The sequence below is a fragment of the Bufo bufo genome, chromosome 1 (genome assembly GCF_905171765.1).
Source record: "Bufo bufo chromosome 1, aBufBuf1.1, whole genome shotgun sequence".
Lineage (NCBI taxonomy): Eukaryota > Metazoa > Chordata > Amphibia > Anura > Bufonidae > Bufo > Bufo bufo.
Genome location: NC_053389.1, coordinates 373,447,114 through 373,475,020, shown reverse-complemented (window position 1 = coordinate 373,475,020; position 27,907 = coordinate 373,447,114). Strand labels below are relative to the sequence as shown.

The following is a 27,907-nucleotide window of genomic DNA, read 5'->3' as shown; positions in this document are numbered from 1 at the left end:
CGCAATACTGCACAGCAATTTGTGCAAATGTTGCTACAGCTTAGAAGCGGCCAACTCAATAATGCATGTGGAAGTGTGTCTTTTCTTGCAAAATTTGCCAACATTGTTCTATCATTTGCTGACTTAAAAAATAATGTATTTCCTGGCATTGCTCAGATATTTGCACAATGGAGGGAGGTTTACTATCTTTGGCTTTGTGAACAGGCAATTTTGGCTCCCAGGAACAATGCAGTGAATGCGATTAATGCTGAAATTTGGAGAGTCATACCAGGACAAATTTTCACATACACTGCTGTTGCCACAATTATAAATTCTGAGGACAGCGTAGAATACCCCGTTGAGTTTTTGAATTTCTTAGAACCGACTGGAATACCGCCATATCGCTTAGAATTGAAAGTTGAAGCTCCGATAATATTGTCAAGAAATGTGGATGCACCACGACTGTGCAATGAAACCCGACTCTATGTCAAACAATGCATGCCTCAAGTGATTGAGGCTACAATACTGACTGGCTGCTATCAGAATGAGGATGTCTTTATTCCTCACATCCCTCTAATCCTCAATGACAAGCATTCACCATTGCATTTTAAGAGATTACAGTGTCCTGTTCGACTTTCTTTTGCAATGACAATTAACAAGGCACAAGGTCAGTCCCTGAAAATTGCTGGTGCCAACTTGGAACTACCATGCTTCTCTCATGGACAACTATATGTTGCCTGCTCTAGAGTTGGCTCATGCCGAAACCTTTACATATTTGCTTCGTAGAACAAGACCGAAAATGTAGTTTATCCAAGAGTGCGGTCTTAGATTTCTACTACATTAGAATGTTTTCTACCTTTTGTTTTCCACTGTTACACACTTATCGACATTGTTGAAATGTTAAATTTGTTTCCTGTATTATTAAATAAATATATAATCTTTACGAGTACAATTACTTCTATTTTGTAATAAAAGGTTTACTTTAAAGAAAATGATGTCCTCAAACCAGTAGCAAATTTTTAACCACAGACACACAAACGGCATACAAAATAAACCAGTGTAAAACTGGGCAATTCTTATGGGGCTACTACACACACAAAAAATGAAATATACCCGTGCAAAGCCGGTTCCTTCTGCTGGTCTCTTCATATATAAAAATGAGTTTCTGTCTGTCTGGACGTCTGTCTGTTCTTAATGCGCGACCAAACGACTTGACCGATCTTCACCAAATTTGGCACACAGGTACATCAGGTGTCCGGGAACGTTTTAGACACCTCAGCTCTCTAGGATATTCCATTTCTGAGATATTCCCTAAAAATACCCTGCATTAGCCAATACAAGCCTGCAAGTCTTTCTCTTCATATGCCAACTGCCATGCACATGGTCACATGTCCCTTATCAGCCAATAGAAGCTTGCAGGTCCTACTTCAGGTTTCCATAACAACTGATCACAGGTTCGAGCAGTTCGCAGGTCCTTAAATTTTCAGTCATATGACGTGTCAGGATTAGATACACAGCTCAGCAGACTGTTTCGCACAGGATAGGATTATATACACAGCGCAGCATACAGTATCACACAGGATTGGATTAGATACACAGCTCCGCAGACAGTACCACACAGGATAGGATTAGATAGACAGCTTAGCAGACAGTATCACACAACATAAGATTAGATACACAGCCCAGCAGACAGTATCACACAGGATAGGATTAGATACACAGATTAGCAGACAGTATCACACAGGATAAGATTAGATAGATAGCTCAGTGGACAGTATCACACAGGATAGGATTAGATACACAACTCAACAGGGGTGGGGTGCTGTAGAGGTCACTGTTATGAGGGATACTATCGATATCTTTTAACGACACACCGTAACATTAACTGAAATAGATTAAATATACCCCTGTGAAGCCGGGTCCTTCTGCTAGTCTCTCACAGATACACTCACCTAAAGAATTATTAGGAACACCTGTTCTATTTCTCATTAATGCAATCATCTAGTCAACCAATCAAATGGCAGTTGCTTCAATGCATTTAGGGGTGTGGTCCTGGTCAAGACAATCTCCTGAACTCCAAACTGAATGTCAGAATGGGAAAGAAAGGTGATTTAAGCAATTTTGAGCGTGGCATGGTTGTTGGTGCCAGACGGGCCGGTCTGAGTATTTCACAATCTGCTCAGTTACTGGGATTTTCACGCACAACCATTTCTAGGGTTTACAAAGAATGGTGTGAAGAGGGAAAAACATCCAGTATGCGGCAGTCCTGTGGGCAAAAATGCCTTGTGGATGCTAGAGGTCAGAGGAGAATGGGCCGACTGATTCAAGCTGATAGAAGAGCAACGTTGACTCGTTACAACCGAGGTATGCAGCAAAGCATTTGTGAAGCCACAACACGCACAACCTTGAGGCGGATGGGCTACAACAGCAGAAGACCCCACCGGGTACCACTCATCTCCACTACAAATAGGAAAAAGAGGCTACAATTTGCACGAGCTCACCAAAATTGGACTGTTGAAGACTGGAAAAATGTTGCCTGGTCTGATTAGTCTCGATTTCTGTTGAGACATTCAAATGGTAGAGTCCGAATTTGGCGTAAACAGAATGAAAACATGTATGCATCCTCTGATGGCTACTTCCAGCAGGATAATGCACCATGTCACAAAGCTCCAATCATTTCAAATTGGTTTCTTGAACATGACAATGAGTTCACTGTACTAAAATGGCCCCCACAGTCACCAGAACTCAACCCAATAGAGCATCTTTGGGATGTGGTGGAACGGGAGCTTCGTGCCCTGGATGTGCATCCCTCAAATCTCCATCAACTGCAAGATGCTATCCTATCAATATGGGCCAACATTTCTAAAGAATGCTATCAGCACCTTGTTGAATCAATGCCACGTAGAATTATGGCAGTTCTGAAGGCAAAAGGGGGTCCAACACAGTATTAGTATGGTGTTCCTAATAATTCTTTAGGTGAGTGTATATACTAGCAGAAGGACCCAGCTTCGCACGGGTATATTTCATCTATTTCCTTTTATGTTTCCATGTGTCATAAAAAGATATCATCAGTATCCCCCATAACAGTGAATCTACAGTACCCGCCCCTTTAACAATGACCTCCACAGTGCCCACCCCTTCAACAGTGACCGCCCTTTTTACAGTGACCTGCACAGTGCCTGCCTCTTTAACAGTGGCCTACACAGTGCCCGCCCCTTTAACAGTGGCCTACTCAGTGCCCGCCCCTTTAACAGTGGCCTACTCAGTGCCCGCCCCTTTAACAGTGGCCTCCACAGTACCCGCCCCTTTAACAGTGGCCTCCACAGTACCTGCCCCTTTTACAGTGACTTCCACAGTCACCCGCCCCTTAACAGTAACATCCACAGCGCCCGCCCCTTTAACAATGACCTCCACAGTGGCTGCCCTTTTATTAGTAACTTCCACAGTATCCCGTTTCCTTAACAGTGATTTCCACTATAATCCATTGCCTAAACAGTGACCTCCACATCAGCTGCCTCTTTAATAGTGACCTCGACAGTCCCCCACCCCCTTAACAGTAACCTCCACAGCGGTCGGCCCTTTTTTTTGTGACCTCCATAGTATCCCATCTCGTTAACAGTAATTTACACAATAACTCGCCCCCTTAACAGTGACCTCCACAGAGCTCTGTTATCTTAAAATGTGACCTCCACAACAGCCCGCCCCTTAACACTGACCTCCATAGAGGACCGCCTAATTAACTGTGACCTCCACCGTTCCCTGACCCCTTAACAGTGGCCTCTACAGCAATCTGCCCCTTAACACTGACCTCCATAGCGGACCGTCCCCTTAACTGTGACCTCTATAGCAGCCTGCCCCCTTAACTGTGACCTCCACAGCTCTTTGCTCCCTTAGCAGTGTCATCCACAGCGCCCTGCCCCTTTAACTCCTTAAGGACACAGCCTTATTTCACCTTAAGGACCAGGCCATTTTTTGCAAATCTGACCAGTGTCACTTTAAGTGGTGATAACTTTAAAACACTTTGACTTATCCAGGCCATTCTGAGATAGTTTTTTTGTCACATATTGTACTTCATGACACTGGTAAAATGAAGTAAAATAAAATCATTTTTATTTATAAAAAAACTAATTTCTTTACTTCTATAATACATAGTAATACCTCCAAAAATAGTTATTACTTTACATTCCCCATATGTCTACTTCATGTTTGGATCATTTTGGGAATGATATTTTATATTTTCGGGATGTTACAAGGCTTTGAAGTTTGGAAGCAAATCTTTTAATTGGAACCCAATTTTTAGGGACCAGTTCAGGTCTGAAGTCACTTTGTGAGGCTTATATAATAGAAACCACCCAAAAATGACCGCATTCTAGAATCTACACCCCTCAAGGTATTCAACACTGATTTTACAAACTTTGTTAACCCTTCAGGTGTTGCACAAGAGTTATTGGCAAATGGGGATGAAATTTGAAAATTTCAATTTTTTGCCAAATTTTCCATTTTAACCCATTTTTTCCACTAACAAAGCAAGGGTTAACAGCCAAACAAGACTGTATCTTTATTGCCCTGACTTTGCTGTTTACAGAAACACCCCATATGTGGCCGTACACTACTTTTGTACCTTTTGGAGGGCTGATTTTTATGGACCGGTTTATTTACACCGTGTCCTGTTTCAACCCCCCTTATGCACCCCTGGAGTAGAAACTCCCTAAAAGTGACCCCATTTTGGAAACTATGGGATAAGGTGGCGGTTTTGTTGGGACTATTTTTAGGGTACATATGATTTTTGGTTGCTCTATATAATATTTTTGTGAGGTAAGGTTACCAAAAATTTAAATTCTGAAATTTCATCTCCATTTGCCATTAACTGTTGAGGAACACCTAAAGGGTTAATAAAGTTTGTAAAATCAGTTTTGAATACCTTGAGGGGTGTAGTTTCTAAGATGGGGTCACTTTTAGGGAATTTCTACTCTAGGGGTGCATCAGGGGGGCTTCAAAAGGGACATGGTGTCAATAAAGAAGGCCATCAAAATCGGCCTTCCAGAAACCATGTTGGTCCTTTCCTTTTGCCACAAATGTGGCGTTTCTGTAAACTGCAGTATCAGGGTAATAAATATAAAGTTTTGTTTGGTTGTTAACCCTTGCTTTGTTACAGGAAGAAAACGGATTGAAATAGAAAAGTGGCAAAAATAGCTGTTTTGGCAGTGTTTTTTTTTTTTTTTTTTGACCGTGTTAATCTGGGGGGTTAGGTAATGGGATATTTTTATAGAGGAGATACTTACGGACGCGGCAATACCTAATAAGTCAACTTTTTTACAATTATTTAGGTTTTAGACTATATTATCCTTTTTGATATAAAAATTTTTTTTTGTATCTCTAAATTCTGAGTCATTTTTTATTTTATTTTTTAGCCGATTATCTTGTGTAGGGGCTCATTTTTTGCGGGATGAGAGGACGGTCTTATTGGCACTATTTTGGGGGCTATATGACTTTTTCATCGGTTGCTATTAAAATTTTTGTTATGTAAGGTGACAAAAGTTCTTTTTTTGCACCGTTTTTTTTTTTTTGGACCATGTTAATCAGGGAGGTTAGGTCATGGGGTATTTTTATAGAGGAGATTATTACCGACGCAGCGATACCTAATTTGTATACTTTTTGAAATTATTTTAGTTTTTACAATTTTTTTTGGTGTCAAGTCTGAGAACCAGTTTTTTTATCCGATAGTGGCTAAATTGGGATATAAATTTAGTACTCCATGGAAGTGTGATACTCCCTGAAGCAACCGTCAATGCAGAGGCCCGGATGATCAGGGCACGTGTCGCACTGAGTAGTGGTGTCCTTCCGTATCCCCCTCCTGCGACACACTCTGCACTTTTTTTGGGTTTGTCCCTTCTTTCCAGTATGGGGGACCACACCTGGAAATTGTTGGCCAGGGACGATCCGGGCGCCTCCAGTTCCCGAGGTACTCCGGCCTGCTCTTTCCCGGTCCGAAAAGATCAGGGCCTTGAGGACTGCCTCATAGAACTGAAGGAATGTCCCTGTGTTGCCAGCGCTCCGGGACAGCACAAAAGAGTTGTACAAGGCAACCTGTACCAAGTAGACCACAACTTTTTTGTACCATGCCCGGGTTTTGAGCATGGCATTATATGACTTGAGGACTTGATCAGAGAGATCAACTCCTCCCGTATACCGATTGTAGTCGACGATACAATCGGGCTTGAGGACCGTTGCCGCGGCACCTCGCACAGGGACAGGGGTGATGCCGTTACCATGAATTGTGGACAGTACAAGGACATCCCTCTTGTCCTTATATCTGACCAGCAACAGGTTTTCACTGGTAAGGGCACGGGTCGCACCCCTGGGGATAGGTACCTGGAGGGGGTGGGTAGGGAGGCCGCGTTGATTTTTCCGCACAGTCCCACAAGCGGACGTGGATCTGGCGGCGAGGGACTGGAACAAGGGGATACTAGTATAAAAGTTATCTTTATCTAGCAATGGGTACATAAGGTCCCACACAAGTTTCCCGCTAACACCCAGAGTGGGGGGACATTCTGGGGGTTGAATCCTGGAATCTCGCCCCTCGTACATACGAAACTTGTAAGTGTACCCTGAGGTACTCTCACAAAGTTTGTACAGCTTCACGCCATACCTCGCCCGCTTTGAGGGAACATACTGGTGGAAAATGAGTCTCCCCTTGAACCCAATGAGAGACTCCTCAACTGCGACCTCCCTTCCAGGTACATAGGCCTGTAAAAATTTGGCCCCAAAGTGATCGATGACCGGCCGTATCTTATACAGACTGTCATAGGCAGGCTCACCTTGCGGGAGACATGCTGCATTATCTGAATAATGCAGACATTTCCGGATGGCCTCAAATCAGGAGCGTGTCATGGCCGTACTGTAAAGTGGCGCCTGGTAGAGGACGTTCCCACTCCAGTAATGCCTGACACTAGGTTTTTTGACTAGGCCCATATGCAGCACGAGGCCCCAAAATGTCCTCATCTCGGCTGCACTGACCGGGGTCCAGCCACCGGGCCTAGCCAAAAAGGAGCCCGGGTGTTGAGCAACGAATTGTTGGGCGTACAGGTTCGTCTGCTCCACCATTAGATTTACCAGTTGGTCACTGAAAAAATGAAAAAAAAAGTCATATTCAGTGAGGCCCACCGTGGAAATCTGGATTCCTGATTGGCCTACAAAATCAGGAATCACGGGCTCATATCTCTCTGGGGTACACCAGACAAGTTCACCGGCAGGGGGTCCGGTGGATTTAACTGGTGGGCCGAAAAACTAGTACGAGCCCCAGAGCTGCTCGTACTAGTGTGGGCCACAGGGTCCCTAGCATGGCGGTCCCCTTGCTCTGCCTGGCGGCGTCTCCGCCGCCTTGGGGGCTCATCATCATCGCTAGATGATGAGGAGGACCTGGATAACAACAGGCAAGTGGGGTCATCCTTGTCCTCACTGGGACTCTCGGAGTCGGAGGCAAGCTGGGCGTATGCCTCCTCGGCCGAGAACGTCCGGCGGGCCATAGGGGAGTGTGTGTCTGCATGTGTTTAAATCTTTATTTGGTGTGCGTGTGTGTGGGGGCACTGGTGTTCGCGTACTTTGTCCCTAAAACTAAAAAAAAAAAAAGACTAACTAAAAAAATGGGGCAAAAATGTGAAAAAAAAAAATCAAAAACGCTGATCAACCGTCCAAAGTTGATCAGCGGTGGGGTGTGCGATGCGCTAACAGTGGCCAGACGCTAAGAGTGCCGGCCACAGTCAGCGTATGCACAAAAAACAAAAAAATGCCTGCGCCCCAAAAAAGTTGTGGGGGGGCAAGCAGCAGCACCCCTGGGGGGTCTAGGGTCACACAGTTGCGCTGTGGACCCCAGACACCCTACTTAGGGTGATGCAAGAAAACTGTTTTTTTTTTCACACTAACTTTACCTTTATTTTCCCTGCCTAGCCCAACCTTTCCCTAGACTTTCCCTAATTACCTGGAGATAAGATGGGGGATGCTGAGGCACAGATCGGGTCCTGGGGCAAGGATGGGTGCTGGGGCACAGATGCTGGCTCAGACACGTGCAGGCAGCGCTCCTCTCTCCTCGGGCTCCGGACACAAAAGGAGGAGGAGAGGAGCGCTGCTGCCATTTGAACCTCCCGCCGCCCGCCCTCCTACCAATCAGAGGCGATCCTGAGAGGTGATGTCACCATCACCACTCAGGATCGCAGGATGGTGATTGGTGGGGTAAAATCACACCACCGATCACCATCCTGTTCCAGGTTATCGGGTCCTCAGAGACCCGAATAACCCGGAAACGCAGCAAACCGCAGGTCTGAATTGACCTGCGCTTTGCTGCGATCGCCTACACGGGGGTTCACAGGACCCCCTGGCGCATTTGCCCCAGGTGCCTGCTCAATGATTTGAGCAGGCACCGGGTTCCAATCACCGCCCGCCGCGCGGCGGTGATCGAAAACACACAGGGCGTACAGGTACGCCCTGTGTCCTTAAGTACCAGGACATAAGGGCGTACCTGTACGCCCTGTGTCCGGAAGAGGTTAAAGATGGCCTACAGCATAGAAGAAAAATGTCTTTGTTGATTTGGAAACCTGGAGTAAAATTGTGTGTATGTGGAGACTAAGGGCCTGTGAGCTTCTATTGGCTGATAAGAGTCATGTGACCGTGTGTAGGGCAGTTGGGAGATGAGGAGAAAGACCTGCATGCTTCTATTGGCTAATGCATTTTTTGGGAATATCTCAGGAATGGTACGTCCTAGAGAGCTGAGACCCGATCTAAAACCTTCCTGGACACCTGATGTACCTGTGTGGCAATTTTCGTCATTGTAAATGCAATGGTGCGGATTCCTTTAGCGGACATACATACACTCAGCTTTATATAATTCGTTTTTTTTTATTCTGAGGGCTGTATTTGGAGTCGAAAAGGATTTTGTTACTTTCCCCTAGATCAGTACAGGAGGCTGGGTTACCTTACAGCTTAATAATCATAAGGTAACTCATGTAAGTGTGATATATAGACCACCTAGCCAAGTCAAAGAATTAGATGATCTACTAGTTGAGGAAATAGCTAAAATGACATTGAAGGGGGAAGTTATCATTATGGGAGAATTTAATCTTCCTTATGTAAACTGGAAAACCAAAATAGCTAGTTCTGCCAGGAGTGCAGATATTCTAAATTCCCTACTAGGATTATCTCTACAGCAAGTAGTTGAGGAGCCAACCCGGAAGGAGGCCATTTTAGATTCAGTATTCACAAATGGAAATTTGGTATCTGATATTACTGTAGGGGAAAGCTTGGGATCTAGTGATCACCAGTCAGTGTGGTTTACTATAAGTACAGTGACTGAGTCACACCACACAAAAACAAAAGTTTTAGATTTTAGAAAAACTAACTTGTCTAAAATTAGATTAGTGGGATACGAGTCCCTATCAAATTGGAACAGTTTCAATGGAGTCCAGGAGAAATGGGAATACTTAAGTGGCACTATTGAAGGCAACAGAAAATTGCATTAGGCTTGTCAGTAAAAGCAAAAAAATGAAGAGACCACTGTGATAGTCAGCAGAAGTGGCCAAAATCAGTAAAAACAAAAAGATAGCATTTAGTAATTATAAAAAAAAAAAAGAGGATGACAGGCAAATTTATAAGATTAGGAAGAGAGAGGCCAAACAAGTTATAAGAACTTCTAAAGCACAGGCAGAAGAGAAATTAGCTCAGTCAGTTAAAAAAGGCGATAAGACATTCTTAAGATACATAAATGAAAAAAGGAAACTAAAACAAGGAATTACCAAATTAAAAACAAAAAAAGGAAGGTGTATGGAAGAAGATAAAGAACTAGCTGACTGCCTCATATTGTTTAATATCTTTATCAGCGAAATTTCAGAAGGCCTCGATGGTAAGATGTGTCTTTTTGCTGATGACACAAAGATTGTAACAGGGTTGATGTTCCTGGAGGGATACACCAAATGGAAAAGGATTTAGGAAAACTAGAGGAATGGTCAAAAATCGGGCAACTAAAATTTAATGTTGATAAGTGCAAGATAATGCACCTGGGGTGTAAAAACCCAAGAGCAGAATATAAAATCTGTGATACAGTCCTAACCTCAGTATCTGAGGAAAGGGATTTAGGGGTCATTATTTCAGAAGACTTAAAGGTAGGCAGACAATGTCATAGAGCAGCAGGAAATGCTAGCAGAATGCTTGGGTGTATAGGGAGAGGCATTACCAGTAGAAAGCGGGAGGTGCTCATGCTGCTCTACAGAGCACTAGTGAGACCTCATTTGGAGTATTGTACCATATATCCAGAAGGATATTGATACTTTGGAGAGAGTTCAGAGAAGAGCTACTAAACTAGTACATGGATTGCAGGATAAAACTTACCAGGAAAGATTAAAGGATCTTAACCTGTATAGCTTGGAAGAAAGACGAGACAGAGGGGATATGATAGAAACTTTTAAATACATAAAGGGAATCAATAAGGTAAAAGAGGAGAGAATATTTAAAAGAAGAAAAACTGCTACAAGAGGACATAGTTTTAAATTAGAGGGGCAAAGGTTTGAAAGTAATATCAGGAAGTATTACTTTACTGAAAGAGTAGTGGATGCATGGAATAGCCTTCCTGCAAAAGTGGTAGCTGCAAATACAGTGAAGGAGTTTAAGCATGCATGGGATAGGCATAAGGCTATCCTTCATATAAGATAGGGCCAAGGACTATTCATAATATTCAGTTTATTGGGCAGACTAGATGGGCCAAATGGTTCTTATCTGCCGACACATTCTATGTTTCTTTTTTAAGGTACTGACTCCCGAAGATTTGGAAGCTGCACAGAAAGCTGTTGCCTTTGGGTGCATAAAATATGCAGACTTGTCCCACAACAGGATGAATGACTATATCTTCTCATTTGACAAAATGTTGGATGATCGAGGGAACACAGCTGCCTATTTGCTGTATGCTTTTACCAGAATAAGGTACAGACAGTGACAAGTAATGAATATCACATTTTATATTCACCTTTCTTATATATGTACATCTCTTTAAAATATTAAGTGTTCTATCACCTACATTTAAAAAAACACACTAAGAATTCCTTAAAATAATAAAAGAAGCTATACTCACTCCTCTACAACTCCTATGCTGACGTTTCTCGTGTTCCCCACCAGTGTCTGTTCTGTCTGCGATGATTCATTGCAATTTTACTGGGGACATATATGGCAAAATTGGCTTCCCTCTTCAATAGCAGCAGATGTTAGAGAAGCCTGATCTGTGGCAATCGGTTTGATTCTTTTGAGGAGGAGGATTCCTATGTAGTCATTTTACTTAAAGGACAGAATACATATTACCTGTTTATTGTGATCCTCTGTCAGGTCTATTGCAAGATTGGCAAATATCACTGATGAACAACTGCACATAGCAGCTCTGGAAACAGAGATACATTTACAGCATGAGAAGGAGTGGAAACTTGGCAAAAGCATCCTCAGGTTCCCTGAGATTCTGCAGAAGATTTTGGATGACCTCTTGCTACACACTCTATGTGATTACCTATATGAATTGGCCACCACCTTCACAGAGTTCTATGATAACTGCTACTGTGTGGAAAAGGACAGACAAACTGGTAAGTACACACTTTTATTGTAAGATTACTGACTTAAAGGGTTTCTCTGGGAATTATGAAAATACTTAAATATTACTTTATTATAAATAAATTCCCAAAATACTTTTCATTAATTATAAGAACTCTCTTTGTCTAGGACAAATAAAATGGTCGTCATCCTATTAGTACACACAAAACCTGTCCTAATCAAGCAGTTACTTCAGTACATTTAGCTGCCTCATCTTCTCAGGTACTGTGATCTTGAATACAGCTGATAAGATCTTCAGCTGAATCTCTGTGGGAATGGAGTTCATTAGGAAACGTGAAGAATAGAGAGGATAGACAGGACAGACTGTGGTAATGGAGACTTCATACAAATACTGCTGCTCATTAGCCACATCCCCCACCCTCTTCTCTGTACTGCATGTCTCCTCATTCCCATGGAGATTCAGCTAAAGATCATATCAAACTGTATTAAGAATATCAAACTGTATTAAGAATCATAATCCCTGAGAAGCAGAGAGGAGGATGAGGCAGCTCTTTAGCTCACTGCTCTGAAGTAACTTGTCCTCCTGTATGATTAGGACAGGTTTTATGTGCACTAATAGGATCACATCCATTTTATTTCTCCTAATGATTGCTCCCCAGACAAAAGAGCCATTATAATTAATAAAAGATATTTGGGAATATATTTATAATAAATGCATTTATTTAAGTATTTTCAATCATTTTATTTTCTTAATACCCAGAGAAACCCTTTAAAGACCCCACCACGCATTAGAGTCCCCACTGCGTATTAGAGTATTGTTGGCTGAACCTACAGAAAGGACCAATGAACAATCTGTGTCTGAGTAGCTCCTAACTCTCCCCCGAAAGATGTCTGGGGAGAAAAGGATCAGGCACTTTGAATTTTGTTCTTCACAGAGATAAGTTGCTGCCAGAGGTTGAAGGTAACTGGGCATCCTTACTCTTGGTGTAATTCCACACTACAGATTTAAAATAAACGTACTGTATACAGTGTATATATATAATGCATAAAGAAAACCCAAAAAATAAATGTATGGGGTCATTTATCAAACTGGTTTAGAGTAGAACTGGCTTAGTTTCCCATAGCAACCAATCAGATTTCACATTTAACAGCTCCTTTGGAAAATGAAAGGTGGAATCTGGTTGCTATGGGCAACTAAGCCAGTTCTACTTTTCACCAGTTTGATAAATAACCCTAGTAGTCTCTATTTATTTGGTTTCAAAGTGACCCTCTATTGCAGGCATCCTCAAACTGCGGCTTTCCAGCTGTTGTAAAACTACAACTCCCACAATGCCCTGCTGTAGGCTGTTACCTGTAGGCTGTTCGGGCATGCTGGGAGTGCAACAGCTGGAGAGCCGCAGTTTGAGGATGCCTGCTCTATAGTAGTGATAGTTTAAAATACACTGTCTGGCTTACTTATACATTGCAGTGGGCGAAATCTGTGGAAGATGGTCTCCACTTGCTATCTACAAATGGCTTTTTTGGGGTCTTCGTAAAAGTTAAAATTAGAATGGCAATAAAGTTATAGTGTAATCTGTCAAACAAAGCCTGTTAGAGGCTGTACAGGATTTTACAAGTTGTTACCACTATATTCAAGAGACTCAGGGCTCATGCACATGACTGTATCCGTTTTTTGCAGTCCGCAAATTCTGAATCCACAAGACACGGATACCAGACATATGCATCCTACATTTTTCCCCTTCCGCATGCCACGTGATATATTACAAATGCCTATTCTTATCCGCAAAACAGACAAGAATAGTACGTTTGTTCTTTTTTTTATATATATATATATATATATATATATATATTATTATTTTTTTTAGCCGCCTCCGGACCGCCTAACGCAGGATCGTGTTCCGGAGGCGGCAATCTCAGGCAGAGTCACGCATCTACGCGTCATCTCGCGAGACGCGAGATTTCCTGTGAACGCGCGCACATAGGCGCTGGCGTTCACAGGAACTGCAGGTAAGCGAGTTGATCTACAGCCTGCCAGCGATGCGATTTTTTTAACCCCTAACAGGTATATTAGACGCTGTTTTGATAACAGCGTCTAATATACCTGCTACCTGGTCCTCTGGTGGTCCCTTTTGCTTGGATCGACCACCAGAGGACACAGGCAGCTCTTTAATAAGTAGCACCAAGCACCACACTACACTACACCCCCCCTGTCACTTATTAACCCCTGATCACCCCATATAGACTCCCTGATCACCCCCCTGTCATTGATCACCCCCCTGTCAGGCTCCATTCAGATGTCCGTATGTGTTTTACGGATCCATGGATCGGATCCGCAAAACACATACGGACGTCTGAATGGAGCCTTACAGGGGGGTGATCACCCCATATAGACTCCCTGATCACCCCCCTGTCATTGATCACCCCCTTGTAAGGCTGGCTCTATTCAAAGGTCCGTATGTGTTTTGCGGATCCATGGATCGGATCCGCAAAACACATACGGACGTCTGAATGGAGCCTTACAGGGGGGTGATCACCCCGTATAGACTCCCTGATCACCCCCCTGTAAGGCTCCATTCAGACATCTGTATGTGTTTTACGGATCTATGGATCGGATCCGCGAAACACATACGGACGTCTGAATGGAGCCTTACAGGGGGGTGATCACCCCATATAGACTCCCTGATCACCCCCCTGTCATTGATCACCCCCTTGTAAGGCTGGCTCCATTCAGAGGTCCGTATGTGTTTTGCGGATCCACGGATCCATGGATCAGATCCGCAAAACACATACGGACATCTGAATGGAGCCTTACAGGGGGGTGATCACCCCATATAGACTCCCTGATCACCCCCCTGTCATTGATCACCCCCCTGTAAGGCTCCATTCAGACATCCGTATGTGTTTTACAGATCCATGGATCGGATCCGCAAAACACATACGGACGTCTGAATGGAGACTTACAGGGGGGTGATCACCCCATATAGACTCCCTAATCACCCCCCTGTCATTGATCACCCCCCTGTAAGGCTCCATTCAGACGTCCGTTTGTGTTTTGCGGATCCGATCCGTGGATCCGTAAAAAACATACGGACGTCTTAATGGAGCCTTACAGGGGGGTGATCAATGACAGGGGGGTGATCACTCCTTATAGACTCCCTGATCACCCCCCTGTCATTGATCACCCCCCTGTAAGGCTCCATTCAGACGTCCGTATGTGTTTTACGGATCCATGGATTGGATCCGCAAAACACATACGGACGTCTGAATGGAGCCTTACAGGGGGGTGATCACCCCATATAGACTCCCTGATCACCCCCTTGTGAGGCTGGCTCCATTCAGAGGTCCGTATGTGTTTTGCGGATCCATGGATCAGATCCGCAAAACACATACGGACATCTGAATGGAGCCTTACAGGGGGGTGATCACCCCATATAGACTCCCTGATCACCCCCTTGTGAGGCTGGCTCCATTCAGAGGTCCGTATGTGTTTTGCGGATCCACGGATCCATGGATCGGATCCGCAAAACACATACGGACGTCTGAATGGAGACTTACAGGAGGTGATTAATGACAGGGGGGTGATCACCCCATATAGACTCCATGATCACCCCCCTGTCATTAATCACCCCCCTGTAAGGCTCCATTCAGACGTCCGTATGTGTTTTGCGGATCCGATCCGTAAAAAACATACGGACGTCTTAATGGAGCCTTACAGGGGGGTGATCAATGACAGGGGGGTGATCACTCCTTATAGACTCCCTGATCACCCCCCTGTCATTGATCACCCCCCTGTAAGGCTCCATTCAGACGTCCGTATATGTTTTACGGATCCATGGATCGGATCCGCAAAACACATACGGACGTCTGAATGGAGCTTTACAGGGGGGTGATCAATGACAGGGAGGTGATCACCCCATATAGACTCCCTGATCACCCCCCTGTAAGGCTCCATTCAGACATTTTTTTGGCACAAGTTAGTGGAAATAGATTTTTTTTTTTTGTTAGTTTTTTTAGTTTTTTCTTACAAAGTCTCATATTCCACTAACTTGTGACAAAAAATAAAATCTCACATGAACTCACCATACCCCTCACGGAATCCAAATGCGTAACATTTTTTAGACATTTATATTCCAGACTTCTTCTCACGCTTTAGGGCCCCTAAAATGCCAGGGCAATATAAATACCCCACATGTGACCCCATTTCGGAAAGAAGACACCCCAAGGTATTTGCTGAGGGGCATATTGAGTCCATGAAAGATTTAACTTTTTGTCCCAAGTTAGCGGAAAGGGAGACTTTGTGAGAAAAAAAAAAAAACTATTTCCGCTAACTTGTGCCAAAAAAAAATAATCTTCTATGAACTCGCCATGCCCCTCATTGAATACCTTGGGGTGTCTTCTTTCCAAAATGGGGTCACATGTGGGATATTTATACTGCCCTGGCATTTTAGGGGCCCTAAAGCGTGAGAAGAATTCTGGAATCCAAATGTCTAAAAATGCCCTCCTAAAAGGAATTTGGGCTCCTTTGCGCATCTAGGCTGCAAAAAAGTGTCACACATGTGGTATCACCGTACTCAGGAGAAGTTGGGCAATGTGTTTTGGGATGTCATTTTACATATACCCATGCTGGGTGAGATAAATATCTCGGTCAAATGCCAACTTTGTATAAAAAAAATGGGAAAAGTTGTCTTTTGCCGAGATATTTCTCTCACCCAGCATGGGTATATGTAAAAAGACACCCCAAAACACATTGCCCTACTTCTTCTGAGTACGGCGATACCACATGTGTGACACCTTTTTGCAGCCTAGGTGGGCAAAGGGGCCCACATTCCAAAGAGCACCTTTCGGTTTTCTCAGGGCATTTTTCACACATTTTGATTTCAAACTACTTCTCACGCATTAGGGCCCCTAAAATGCCAGGGCAGTATAACTACCCCACAAGTGACCCCATTTTGGAAAGAAGACACCCCAAGGTATTCCGTGAGGGGCATGGAGAGTTCCTAGAATTTTTTATTTTTTGTCACAAGTTAGCGTAAAATGATGATTTTTTTTTTTTCTTACAAAGTCTCATATTCCACTAACTTGTGACAAAAAATAAAAACTTCCATGAACTCACTATGCCCATCACGAAATACCTTGGGGTGTCTTTTTTTCCAAAATGGGGTCACTTGTGGGGTAGTTATACTGCCCTGGCATTTTAGGGGCCCTAATGCGTGAGAAGAAGTCTGGAATCCAAATATGTAAAAAATGCCCTGTAAAATCCTAAAGGTGCTCTTCGGAATGTGGGCCCCTTTGCCCATCTAGGCTGCAAAAAAGTGTCACACATGTGGTATCGCCGTACTCAGGAGAAGTTGGGGAATGTGTTTTGGGGTGTCATTTTACATATACTCATGCTGGGTGAGAGAAATATCTTGGTCAAATGCCAACTTTGTATAAAATAAAAATGAGAAAAGTTGTCTTTTGCCGAGATATTTCTCTCAGCCAGCATGGGTATATGTAAAAAGACAACCCAAAACACATTGCCCTACTTCGCCTGAGTGCGGCGATACCACATGTGTGACACTTTTTTGCAGCCTAGGTGGGCAAAGGGGCCCATATTCCAAAGAGCACCTTTAGGATTTCACAGGGCATTTTTTTACACATTTTGATTTCAAACTACTTCCCACACATTAGGGCCCCTAGAATGCCAGGGCAGTATAACTACCCCACAAGTGACCCCATTTTGGAAAGAAGACACCCCAAGGTATTTCGTGATGGGCATAGTGAGTCCATGGAAGTTTTTATTTTTTGTCACAAGTTAGTGGAATATGAGACTTTGTAAGGGAAAAAAAATCATCATTTTCCGCTAACTTGTGCCAAAAAATAAAAAGTTCTATGAACTCACTATGCCCATCAACGAATACCTTAGGGTGTCTACTTTCCGAAATGGGGTTATTTGTGGGGGTTTTCTACTGTCTGGGCATTGTAGAACCTCAGAGCTGCTTCAAAAAGCGGAAATTCACATTTTTGTACCATAGTTTGTAAACGCTATAACTTTTACCCAAACCATTTTTTTTTTACCCAAACATTTTTTTTATCAAAGACATGTAGAACAAAAAATTTTGAGAAAAATTTATATATAGATGTCGTTTTAAAAAAAAAAAATTACAACTGAAAGTGAAAAATGTCAGCAGCAATGAAATACCACCAAATGAAATCTCTATTAGTGAGAAGAAAAGGAGGTAAAATTCATTTGGGTGGTAAGTTGCATGACCGAGCAATAAACGGTGAAAGTAGTGTAGTGCAGAAGTGTAAAAAGTGGCCTGGTCATTAAGGGTGTTTAAGCTAGGGAAGCTGAGGTGGTTAAATAGTGCCAGTGTCCCTATTTTGTGTTTATCATTGAGGGACCCACATTTGTGGCCCATCCTGAAGATCAGATGTAAATGTAAAACCCCAGAAAGCCTATTTACAAGTAGCAGCCTGGAAGATTTACTGATCCTATAGATTGTGTAAACATGCTACGCAGGGCCTCAGGATAATAAGTTTGATGCATGGCTAGATAATTTTTTCTAACTTTACTACCTACTGGTTGGCTTACTTTTTGACAGAAATGTATGGCAAAATTGTGGCAGAATTTTGTATCTTAGCTCACCAAGGCCTAAGTGCAGTGGATTTTTTTTTAAACAAGAGTCTCCTCACAACAGCCTCTATTAACTAGAACTTTGTGCACAGTTAAATACAAAATTCTCCCTACGAATGTGGGTCATCCAGTTTAAAGAGAGATATCCATTGACTCCTGTAAGAGTGAAATGGACGTATTCCAAACTGTGAAATACTGGTTTAATTGTTCTTTTCTGTAATTCTACAGGTCAGATTGTCAAGGTGAACATGGGCAGAATGTTGCTGTGTCATGCTACAGCTGTTGTAATGGCTAAAGGCTTTGATATTCTGGGAATCAAACCTGTACAGAGAATGTAACATTGTAATGACCAACTGAGTTTCTGTTCTTTATTACATGCAGAAATTGATTTTACTTTTCTAAAATAAAATAAATTGAATAATGCAATAATAATACAATTTATTCTTTTTATTGTTTCAGATATCTCACTGTAGCACTTGACTGAGGTTATCACTGTGTTGCTAGTCATCAATGACGTTTCTGTGCATTTTAACGGTTTACATGAAGGAGATTATTATGAATTTCATAATACACTGTATATCCACCAGCAATTTAGGTAATAAAGCAGAGCTAAAATCTGGAACTTGGACTCCTTGTGCCAAACTTAAAGAGGACCTTTCACTACAATAAAAAATCTAAACTAAGCATACAGACATGGAGAGCCATGCACTTACTATTATCCCTGGGCGCAGCTCCGCTCTCCCGGTATAGGCTCCGGTATCTTCTGATTTTTGGCTCAACTGGGTGGAGCCTCCCAGCATCTCCTTCTCCCAGGCTGTAGCGCTGGCCAATCGCAGCGCTTAGCTCATAGCCTGAGAGGTTTTTTTTTATCTCGGGCTATGAGCTGAGGGCTGCAATTGGCCAGCACTCCAGCCTGGGAGTCTATATGGGACTCCCAGGCTGGAGTCGGCAAAAGACAACTTTTCCCATTTTTTTATACAAAGTTGGCATTTGACCGAGATATTTATCTCACCCAGCATGGGTATATGTAAAATGACATCCCAAAACACATTGCCCAACTTCTCCTGAGTACGGCGATACCAGATGTGTGACACTTTGTTGTAGCCTAGGTGGGCAAAGGGGTCCACATTCCAAAGAGCACCTTTCGGATTTCACAGGGCATTTTTTTCAGATTTTGATTTCAAACTACTTCTCACACATTAGGGCCCCTAAATGGCCAGGGCAGTATAACTACCCCACAAGTGACGCCATTTTGGAAAGAAGACACCCCCAGGTATTTCGTGATGGGCATAGTGAGTTCATGGAAGTTTTTATTTTTTGTCACAAGTTAGTGGAATAAGAGACTTTGTAAGGAAAAATAAAAGTCAGAGCTGCTTCAAAAAGCAGAAATTCACATTTTTGTACCATAGTTTGTAAACGCTATAACTTTTACCCAAACTTTTTTTTTTTTTACCCAAACTTTTTTTTTTTTATCAAAGACAATAAATTTAGAGAAAAATTAATATATGGATGTCGTTTTTAAAAAAAAAAATTACAACTGAAAGTGAAAAATGTCATTTTTTTGCAAATAAATCGGTAAATTTCGATTAATAACAAAAAATGTAAAAATGTCAGCAGCAATGAAATACCACCAAATGAAAGCTCTATTAGTGAGAAGGAAAGGAGGTAAAATTCATTTGGGTGGTAAGTTGCATGATCGAGCAATAAACGGTGAAATTAGTGTAGTGAAGAAGTGTAAAAAGTGGCCTGGTCATTAAGAATGTTTAAGCTAGGGGGGCTGAAGTGGTTAATCTCTCGGTCTCTAGTTTGGCCGCTTTTATTTGTTTTTTACATGTTCTATTTTTTTCCTTTTTCAGTGCTTCCGTGCTACCCTCCTGTTTTAGTGATGTATATGCTTTCTTTTTGTCATTTATTGCTTTCTTTACAGTTCTATTTATCCACATTGGTTTCTTTTTGTTCCTTAACCACTTGCCATCTGGGCCATTTGCCCCCTTCCTGACCAGGCGAAATTTTGCAAAACTGACATATCTCACTTTATGTGGTAATAACTTTGGAACGCCTTTATTTATCCAAGTCATTCAGAGATTGTTTTCTCGTGACACATTGTACTTCATGATAGTCATAAATTTGAGTCAAAATATTTCACCTTTATTTATGAAAAAATCCCAAATTTACCCAAAAATTTGAAAAATTGGCAATTTTCTAAATTTCAATTTCTCTGCTTTTAAAACAGAAAGTGATACCTCATAAAATATTTATTATTTAACATTCCCCATATGTCTACATTATGTTGGCATCATTTTGGAAATGTCATTTTATTTTTTTAGGACGTTAGAAGGCTTAGAAGTTTAGAAGCAATTCTTCAAATTTTTAAGAAAATTGCCAAAACCCACTTTTTAAGGACCAGTTCAGGTATGAAGTCACTTTGTGGGGCCTACATAGTGGATACCCCCATAAATGACCCCATTGTAGAAACTACACCCCTCAAGGTATTCAAAACCGATTTTACAAACTTTGTTAACCCTTTAGGCGTTCCACAAGAATTAAAGGAAAATGGAGATCAAATTTTTAAATTTCACTTTTTTGGCAGATTTTCCATTTTAATCAATTTTTTTCTTTAACACATCGATGGTTAACAGCCAAACAAAACTCAATATTTATTACCCAGATTCTGCGGTTTACAGAAACACCCCACATGTGGTCATAAACTGCTGTATGGGCACACGGCAGGGCGCAGAAGAAAAGGAACTCCACATGGTTTTTAGATGCCATGTCCCATTTGAAGCCCCCTGATGCACCCTTACAGTAGAAACTCCCAAGAAGTGACCCCATTTTGGAAACTAGGGGATAAGGTGCCAGTTTTATTAGTACTATTTTTGGGTACATATGATTTTTTGATCATTCATTATAACACTTTATGGGGCAAGGTGACCAATTTTGGTTGTTTTAGCACAGTTTCTATTTATTTATTTTTACAGCGTTCACCTGAGGGGTTCAGTCAAGTGACATTTTTATAGAGCAGATTGTTACGGACGTGGCGATACCCAATATGTATACTTTTTCTCATTTATTAAAGTTTTAAACAATAATAGCATTTTTGAAACAAAGAAATTATGTTTTAATGTGTCCATGTTCTGAGAGCTATAGTTTTTTTATTTTTTGAGAGATTTTCTTATGTAGGGGCTCATTTTTTGCGGGATGAGGTGACGGTTTTATTGGTACTATTTTGTGGGACATACGCATTTTTGATCACTTGGTGTTGCACCTTTTGTGATGCAAGGTGACAAAAATTGCTTGTTTTGACAGGTTTTTTTTTTTGTTTTTTTTACGGTGTTCACCCGAGGGGTTAGGTCATGTGATATTTTTATAGAGCTGGTTTTTACGGACGCGGCAATACCAAATATGTCTATTTTATTTTATTTTTTCTATTTTTAATTTTTTTTTTTTATTCCTAACTTGGGAACTTTTTTTTTTTTTTACATGTGAAACTTTATTTTATTTTATTTTTTCAACCCTTTATTTTTTTTATTTTTTTTTACACTTTTCGTCCCCCATAAGGTCATACAAGACCTCTAGGGGACATTTGCTTCACTTTTTCATTTTTTTTTTCACTGTTTATTTCTCCTGTAACTGGGGCTGACATAGTAGCCCCAGTTACAGGACAAATGCACCCCTATAGAGGCTGTACAGCAGCAATCCTGCGCTGTACAGCCTCAGAGCAGGGCTGATCGAGGTCTCTGAGAGACCTCACACAGCTCCTGCACACTCCGGTCACGGCGGTCACAAGACCGCCGGGCCGGAACAGGAAGCACACAGCGCTTCCTTCTCTGCATACACAGCGCTCGGTGAGCGCTGTGTCTGCAGCGATCGTGAAGGCAGGGACACCTGGGAACTGTCCCTGCCTTGTCTTAGGGTTGCCCTGCTGTCACTCACAGCGGGCAACCCGATCAGCAGCTGCACGATTAGCGTGCAGCTGCTATTTCTGACAGGACGTTTTAAAACGTGCTGTCAGAAACAGACGTCCACCCATAGGACGTTTATAGTCCATGGGCGGACGTGAAGCGGTTAACCTTTTATTCCAATACGGTATGTACCTCTCACAATGAGATTTTAGGATGTTTTTAAAGATATCCCATTTTGTGGCTGTATTTTTATTTTTGAGGACTTTGTCCCAGTTAGTTAGGCCTATGTCCCTCACTTATATCTTCCCGGAGTGTGGGCTTTGGACAGGACTTTACATAAAGGCAGACCCCTTCCCCTCTCCGGTTTTGGTAAACCTTTCTAAACAGACTGTAACCCTGTACATTACCGACCAGTCATAGTTATCATCCAGCCATAGCTATCATCCAGCCATGTCTCAGTTATACCCACTATGTGATAGTCCTTCTCACACATCACTTATTCCAGTTCCCCATTGAACTTTAATTATATTTAAAGCAGCTCTGTCACCAGGATCAACCCTATTAAACCAGACATACTGCCTTGTAGTGCTCATTATGCTGATTAAATTATACCTTTCTTTTGTCTGTAAATAAACAGCTGCAGAGATAACTGCATTTTTATTCAAATGCAAATAAGAATTTTGAGCACTGGGAGGGGGGGCTGAATCCTTTGAGCACTGCTTTTTAACACACCCTGTGCTCTGCGCACTCTCCCCTCCCCTTGATTGGCAGGGCTAGAAATCAGGCTGAGGGCAGAGCCCTGTCCAAGAGCTGTGTGCTAGCATGTAGATATCATTTCACTATATGCTATAGCTTCAAAACAATGAGATCTGCTCAGAAAGCGCATCTACATATTACTGCTTTATTCACAGAAAGACTCCAGTAACATGTGATAGCTTATAAGTAGAGGTGGGACGTCGAATCCACGAATCCCTCGAATCTTGTTGGATTAGAGGGATTTGTGGACTCCCGACCTCATTTACTAAATTCGAATCCGACGAATCCATGACAGGGGAACCGTGCAGTCCCTGTATTCTAATGCACCAGCCCCGCTCACTGTAGTATAATCTTATGATCTAACCTGCATTGTTAAGATATAATAATCCATCTGTATTACCTACATTACAACATTAAGTTCCGTAGCAGAGAGGAGGGAGGAATTCCTAATCCAGATGCCGGCCCCCAGCCCCTGTATGTATTGGGGGTCATTCACACTGCAGGGACACTGTTATGGGGGGATCTGTGGATGGCACATAGCATAAGATGCTATATATGTGTCATCTACAGATCCCCCCCATAAAAGTGCCATCCAGAGATCCCCCATAACAGTGCCATCCAGAGATCCCCCATAACAGTGCCATCCAGAGATCCCCCATAACAGTGCCATCCAGAGATCCCCCATAACAGTGCCATCCAGAGATCCCCCATAACAGTGCCATCCAGAGATCCCCCATAACAGTGCCATCCAGAGATCCCCATAACAGTGCCATCCAGAGATCCCCCATAACAGTGCCATCCAGAGATCCCCCATAACAGTGCCATCCACAGATCCCCATAACAGTGCCATCCACAGATCCCCCATAACAGTGCCATCCACAGATCCCCCATAACAGTGCCATCCAGAGATACCCCATAACAGTACCATCCACATATTCCCCATAACAGTGCCATCCACAGATCCACCCCCCCCCCCCCCCCCCCCATAACAGTGCCATCCACAGATCCCTTCCCCCATAGCAATGTCATCCACAGATACCCCCTATAAGTGTTTGGATCACTTTGTTTCTTACACCGTTCACACAATTCTTATGTACAGGATTCGAGATTCGATAGATTAGAGAACCTTTTCGGATTCGAAAAAAATTTGATTCGTCCCACCTCTACTTATAAGCATGGAAAAAACATGGTAATACTATAACTTGTAGAGATCCCAGGTTCAAGTCCCAGGAGAGATATAAGTTTTCTTTCGGTTTATTTTTCTCTCTCTTATTTAAAACCATATTAAAAGGCTATACTATAATAAATAATATATAATCATATATTAACCACCTCAGCCCCTATAGCTTAAACACCCTTAATGACCAGGCCACTTTTTACACTTCTGACCTACCCTACTTTCACCGTTTATTGCTCGGTCATGCAACTTACCACCCAAATGAATTTTACCTCCTTTTCTTCTCACTAATAGAGCTTTCATTTGGTGGTATTTCATTGCTGCTGACATTTTTCCTTTTTTTGTTATTAATCGAAATTTAACGATATTTTTGCAAAAAAATTTCATTTTTCACTTTCAGTTGTAAAATTTTGCAAAAAAAACGACATTCAAATATAAATTTTTCTCTAAATTTATTGTTCTACATGTCTTTGATAAAAAAAAATGTTTGGGTAAAAAAAAAATGGTTTGGGTAAAAGTTATAGCGTTAACAAACTATGGTACAAAAATGTGAATTTCCGCTTTTTGAAGCAGCTCTGACTTTCTGAGCGCCTGTCATGTTTCTTGAGGTTCTACAATGGCCAGACAGTACAAACACCCCACAAATGACACCATTTCGGAAAGTAGACACCCTAAGGTATTCGCTGATGGGCATAGTGAGTTCATAGAACTTTTTATTTTTTGTCACAAGTTAGCGGAAAATGATGATTTTTTTCTTTTCTTTTTTTTTTCTTACAAAGTCTAACTTGTGACAAAAAATAAAAACTTCTATGAATTCACTATGCCCATCAGCGAATACCTTGGGGTGTCTTCTTTCCAAAATGGGGTCATTTGTGGGGTAGTTATACTGCCCTGGCATTTTAGGGGCCCATATGCGTGAGAAGTAGTTTGCAATCAAAATCTGTAAAAAATGACCGGTGAAATCCGAAAGGTGCTCTTTGGAATGTGGGCCCCTTTGCCCACCTAGGCTGCAAAAAAGTGTCACACATGTGGTATTGCCGTACTCAGGAGAAGTTGGGCAATGTGTTCTGGGGTGTCATTTTACATATACCCATGCTGGGTGAGATAAATATCTTGGTCAAATGCCAACTTTGTATAAAAAAATGGGAAAAATTGTCTTTTGCCAAGACACCCCAAAACACATTGCCCAACTTCTCCTGAGTACGGGGATACCAGATGTGTGACACTTTTTTGCAGCCTAGGTGGGCAAAGGGGCCCACATTCCAAAGAGCACCTTTCGGATTTCACCGGGCATTTTTTACAGATTTTGATTTCAAACCACTTCTCACGCATTCGGCCCCTAAAATGCCAGGGCAGTATAACTACCCCACAAGTGACCCCATTTTGGAAAGAAGACACCCCAAGGTATTTCGTGATGGGCATAGTGAGTTCATGGAAGTTTTTATTTTTTGTCACAAGTTAGTGGAATATGAGACTTTGTAAGGCCTCATGCACACGACCGTATTTTTTTGCGGTCCGCAAAACGGGGTTCCGTTTTTCCGTGATCCGTGACCGTTTTTTCGTCCGTGGGTCTTCCTTGATTTTTGGAGGATCCACGGACATGAAAAAAAAGTCGTTTTGGTGTCCGCCTGGCTGTGCGGAGCCAAACGGATCCGTCCTGAATTACAATGCAAGTCAATGGGGACGGATCCGTTTGACGTTGACACAATATGGTGCAATTTCAAACGGATCCGTCCCCCATTGACTTTCAATGTAAAGTCAGGAGTTAATATACCATCGGATCTGAGTTTTCTCCAATCCGATGGTATATTTTAACTTGAGCGTCCCCATCACCATGGGAACGCCTCTATGTTAGAATATACCGTCGGATTTGAGTTACATCGTGAAACTCAAATCCGACAGTATATTCTAACACAGAGGCGTTCCCATGGTGATGGGGATGCTTCAGGTCAGAATATACTAAAAGAACTGTGTACATGACTGCCCCCTGCTGCCTGGCAGGTGCTGCCAGGCAGCAGGGGGCAGCCCCCCCCCCCCCCATAATTAACTCGTTGGTGGCCAGTGGGCCCCCCCTCCCTCCCCTGTAGTTAACTCGTTGGTGGCCAGTGGGCCTTCTCCCCTCGCTCCCCCTCCTAATTAAAATCTCCCCCCTATCATTGGTGACAGCGGAGTGTACCGAGTCCCAGTTTAATCGCTGGGGCTCCGATCGGTAACCATGGCAACCAGGACGCTACTGCAGTCCCGGTTGCCATGGTTACTTAGCAATTTGTAGAACCATTATACTTACCTGCGAGCTGCGATGTCTGTGTCCGGCCGGGAGCTCCTCCTACTGGTAAGTGACAGATCATGTCACTTACCAGTAGGAGGAGCTCCCGGCCGGATGCAGACATCGCAGCTCGCAGGTAAGTATAATGGTTCTACAAATTGCTAAGTAACCATGGTAACCGGGACTGCAGTAGCGTCCTGGTTGCCATGGTTACCGATCGGAGCCCCAGCGATTAAACTGGGACTCCGATCGGTACACTCCGCTGCCACCAATGATAGGGGGGAGATTTTAATTAGGAGGGGGAGGGAGGGGAGAAGGCCCACTGGCCACCAACGAGTTAACTACAGGGGAGGGAGGAAGGGGGGCCCACTGGCCACCAACGAGTTAATTACGGGGAGGGAGGGGGGGGCCGGCCGCACTGGCCACCAATGAGTTAACTACAGGGGAGGGAGGGGGGCCCACTGGCCACCAATGAGTTAACTACAGGGCAGGGAGGGGGGGCCCACTGGCCACCAATGAGTTAACTACAGGGGGGGCTGCTGCCTGGCAGCACCTGCCAGGCAGCAGGGGGCAGTCATGTACATAGTTCTTTTAGTATATTCTAACCTGAAGCGTCCCCATCACCATGGGAACGCCTCTGTGTTAGAATATACTGTCGGTTCTGAGTTTTCACGAAGTGAAAACTCAGCTATGAAAAAGCTTTTATGCAGACGGATCTTCGGATCCGTCTGTATAAAAAGTAACCTACGGACACGGATGCCAATCTTGTGTGCATCCGTGTTCTTTCACGGACCCATTGACTTGAATGGGTCCGTGAACCGTTGGCCGTGAAAAAAATAGGACAGGTCATATTTTTTTCACGGCCAGGAAACACGGATGCGGCTGCAAAACGGTGCATTTTCCGATTTTTCCACGGACCCATTAAAAGTCAATGGGTCCGCGAAAAAAAACGGCACAACGGCCACGGGTGCACACAACGGTCGTGTGCATGAGGCCTAAGAAAAAAAAAAACATTTTCCACTAACTTGTGACAAAAAAAAAAAATTCGAGGAACTCTCCATGCCCCTCACGGAATACCTTGGGGTGTCTTCTTTCCAAAATGGGGTCACTTGTGGGGTAGTTATACTGCCCTGGCATTCTAGGGGCCCTAATGTGTGGTAAGTAGGTAAATGACCTGTGAAATCCGAAAGGTGCTCTTTGGAATGTGGGCACCTTTGCCCACCTAGGCTGCAAAAAAGTGTCACACATCTGGTATCTCCGTACTCAGGAGAAGTTGGGCAATGTGTTTTGGGGTGTCTTTTTACATATACCCATGCTGGGTGAGAGAAATATCTTGGCAAAAGACAACTTTTTCCATTTTTTATACAAAGTTGGCATTTGACCAAGATATTTATCTCACCCAGCATGGGTATATGTAAAATGACACCCCAAAACAAATTGCCCAACTTCTCCTGAGTACGGCGATACCAGATGTGTAACACTTTTTTGCAGCCTAGATGCGCAAAGGGGCCCACATTCCTTTTATGAGGGCATTTTTAGACATTTGGATCCCAGACTTCTTCTCACGCTTTAGGGCCCCTAAAATGCCAGGGCAGTATAAATACCCCACATGTGACCCCATTTTGGAAAGAAGA

General features: G+C 42.9%; 1 protein-coding gene across 1 annotated transcript in view; it reads left to right on the top strand.

The window, feature by feature from the left end:
* The window catches only part of RARS1 (arginyl-tRNA synthetase 1), a 518,621-nt gene extending 500,020 nt beyond the window's left edge, over nucleotides 1-18,601 (top strand). Inside the window, exons 13-15 of the mRNA XM_040404976.1 lie at nucleotides 10,772-10,944; nucleotides 11,341-11,588; nucleotides 18,401-18,601. Coding sequence (XP_040260910.1) covers nucleotides 10,772-10,944; nucleotides 11,341-11,588; nucleotides 18,401-18,510 — 531 coding nt within the window. The 3' untranslated portion in view covers nucleotides 18,511-18,601. The remainder of the gene's footprint in view (nucleotides 1-10,771; nucleotides 10,945-11,340; nucleotides 11,589-18,400) is intronic.
* The last annotated feature ends 9,306 nt before the right edge of the window (nucleotides 18,602-27,907 follow it).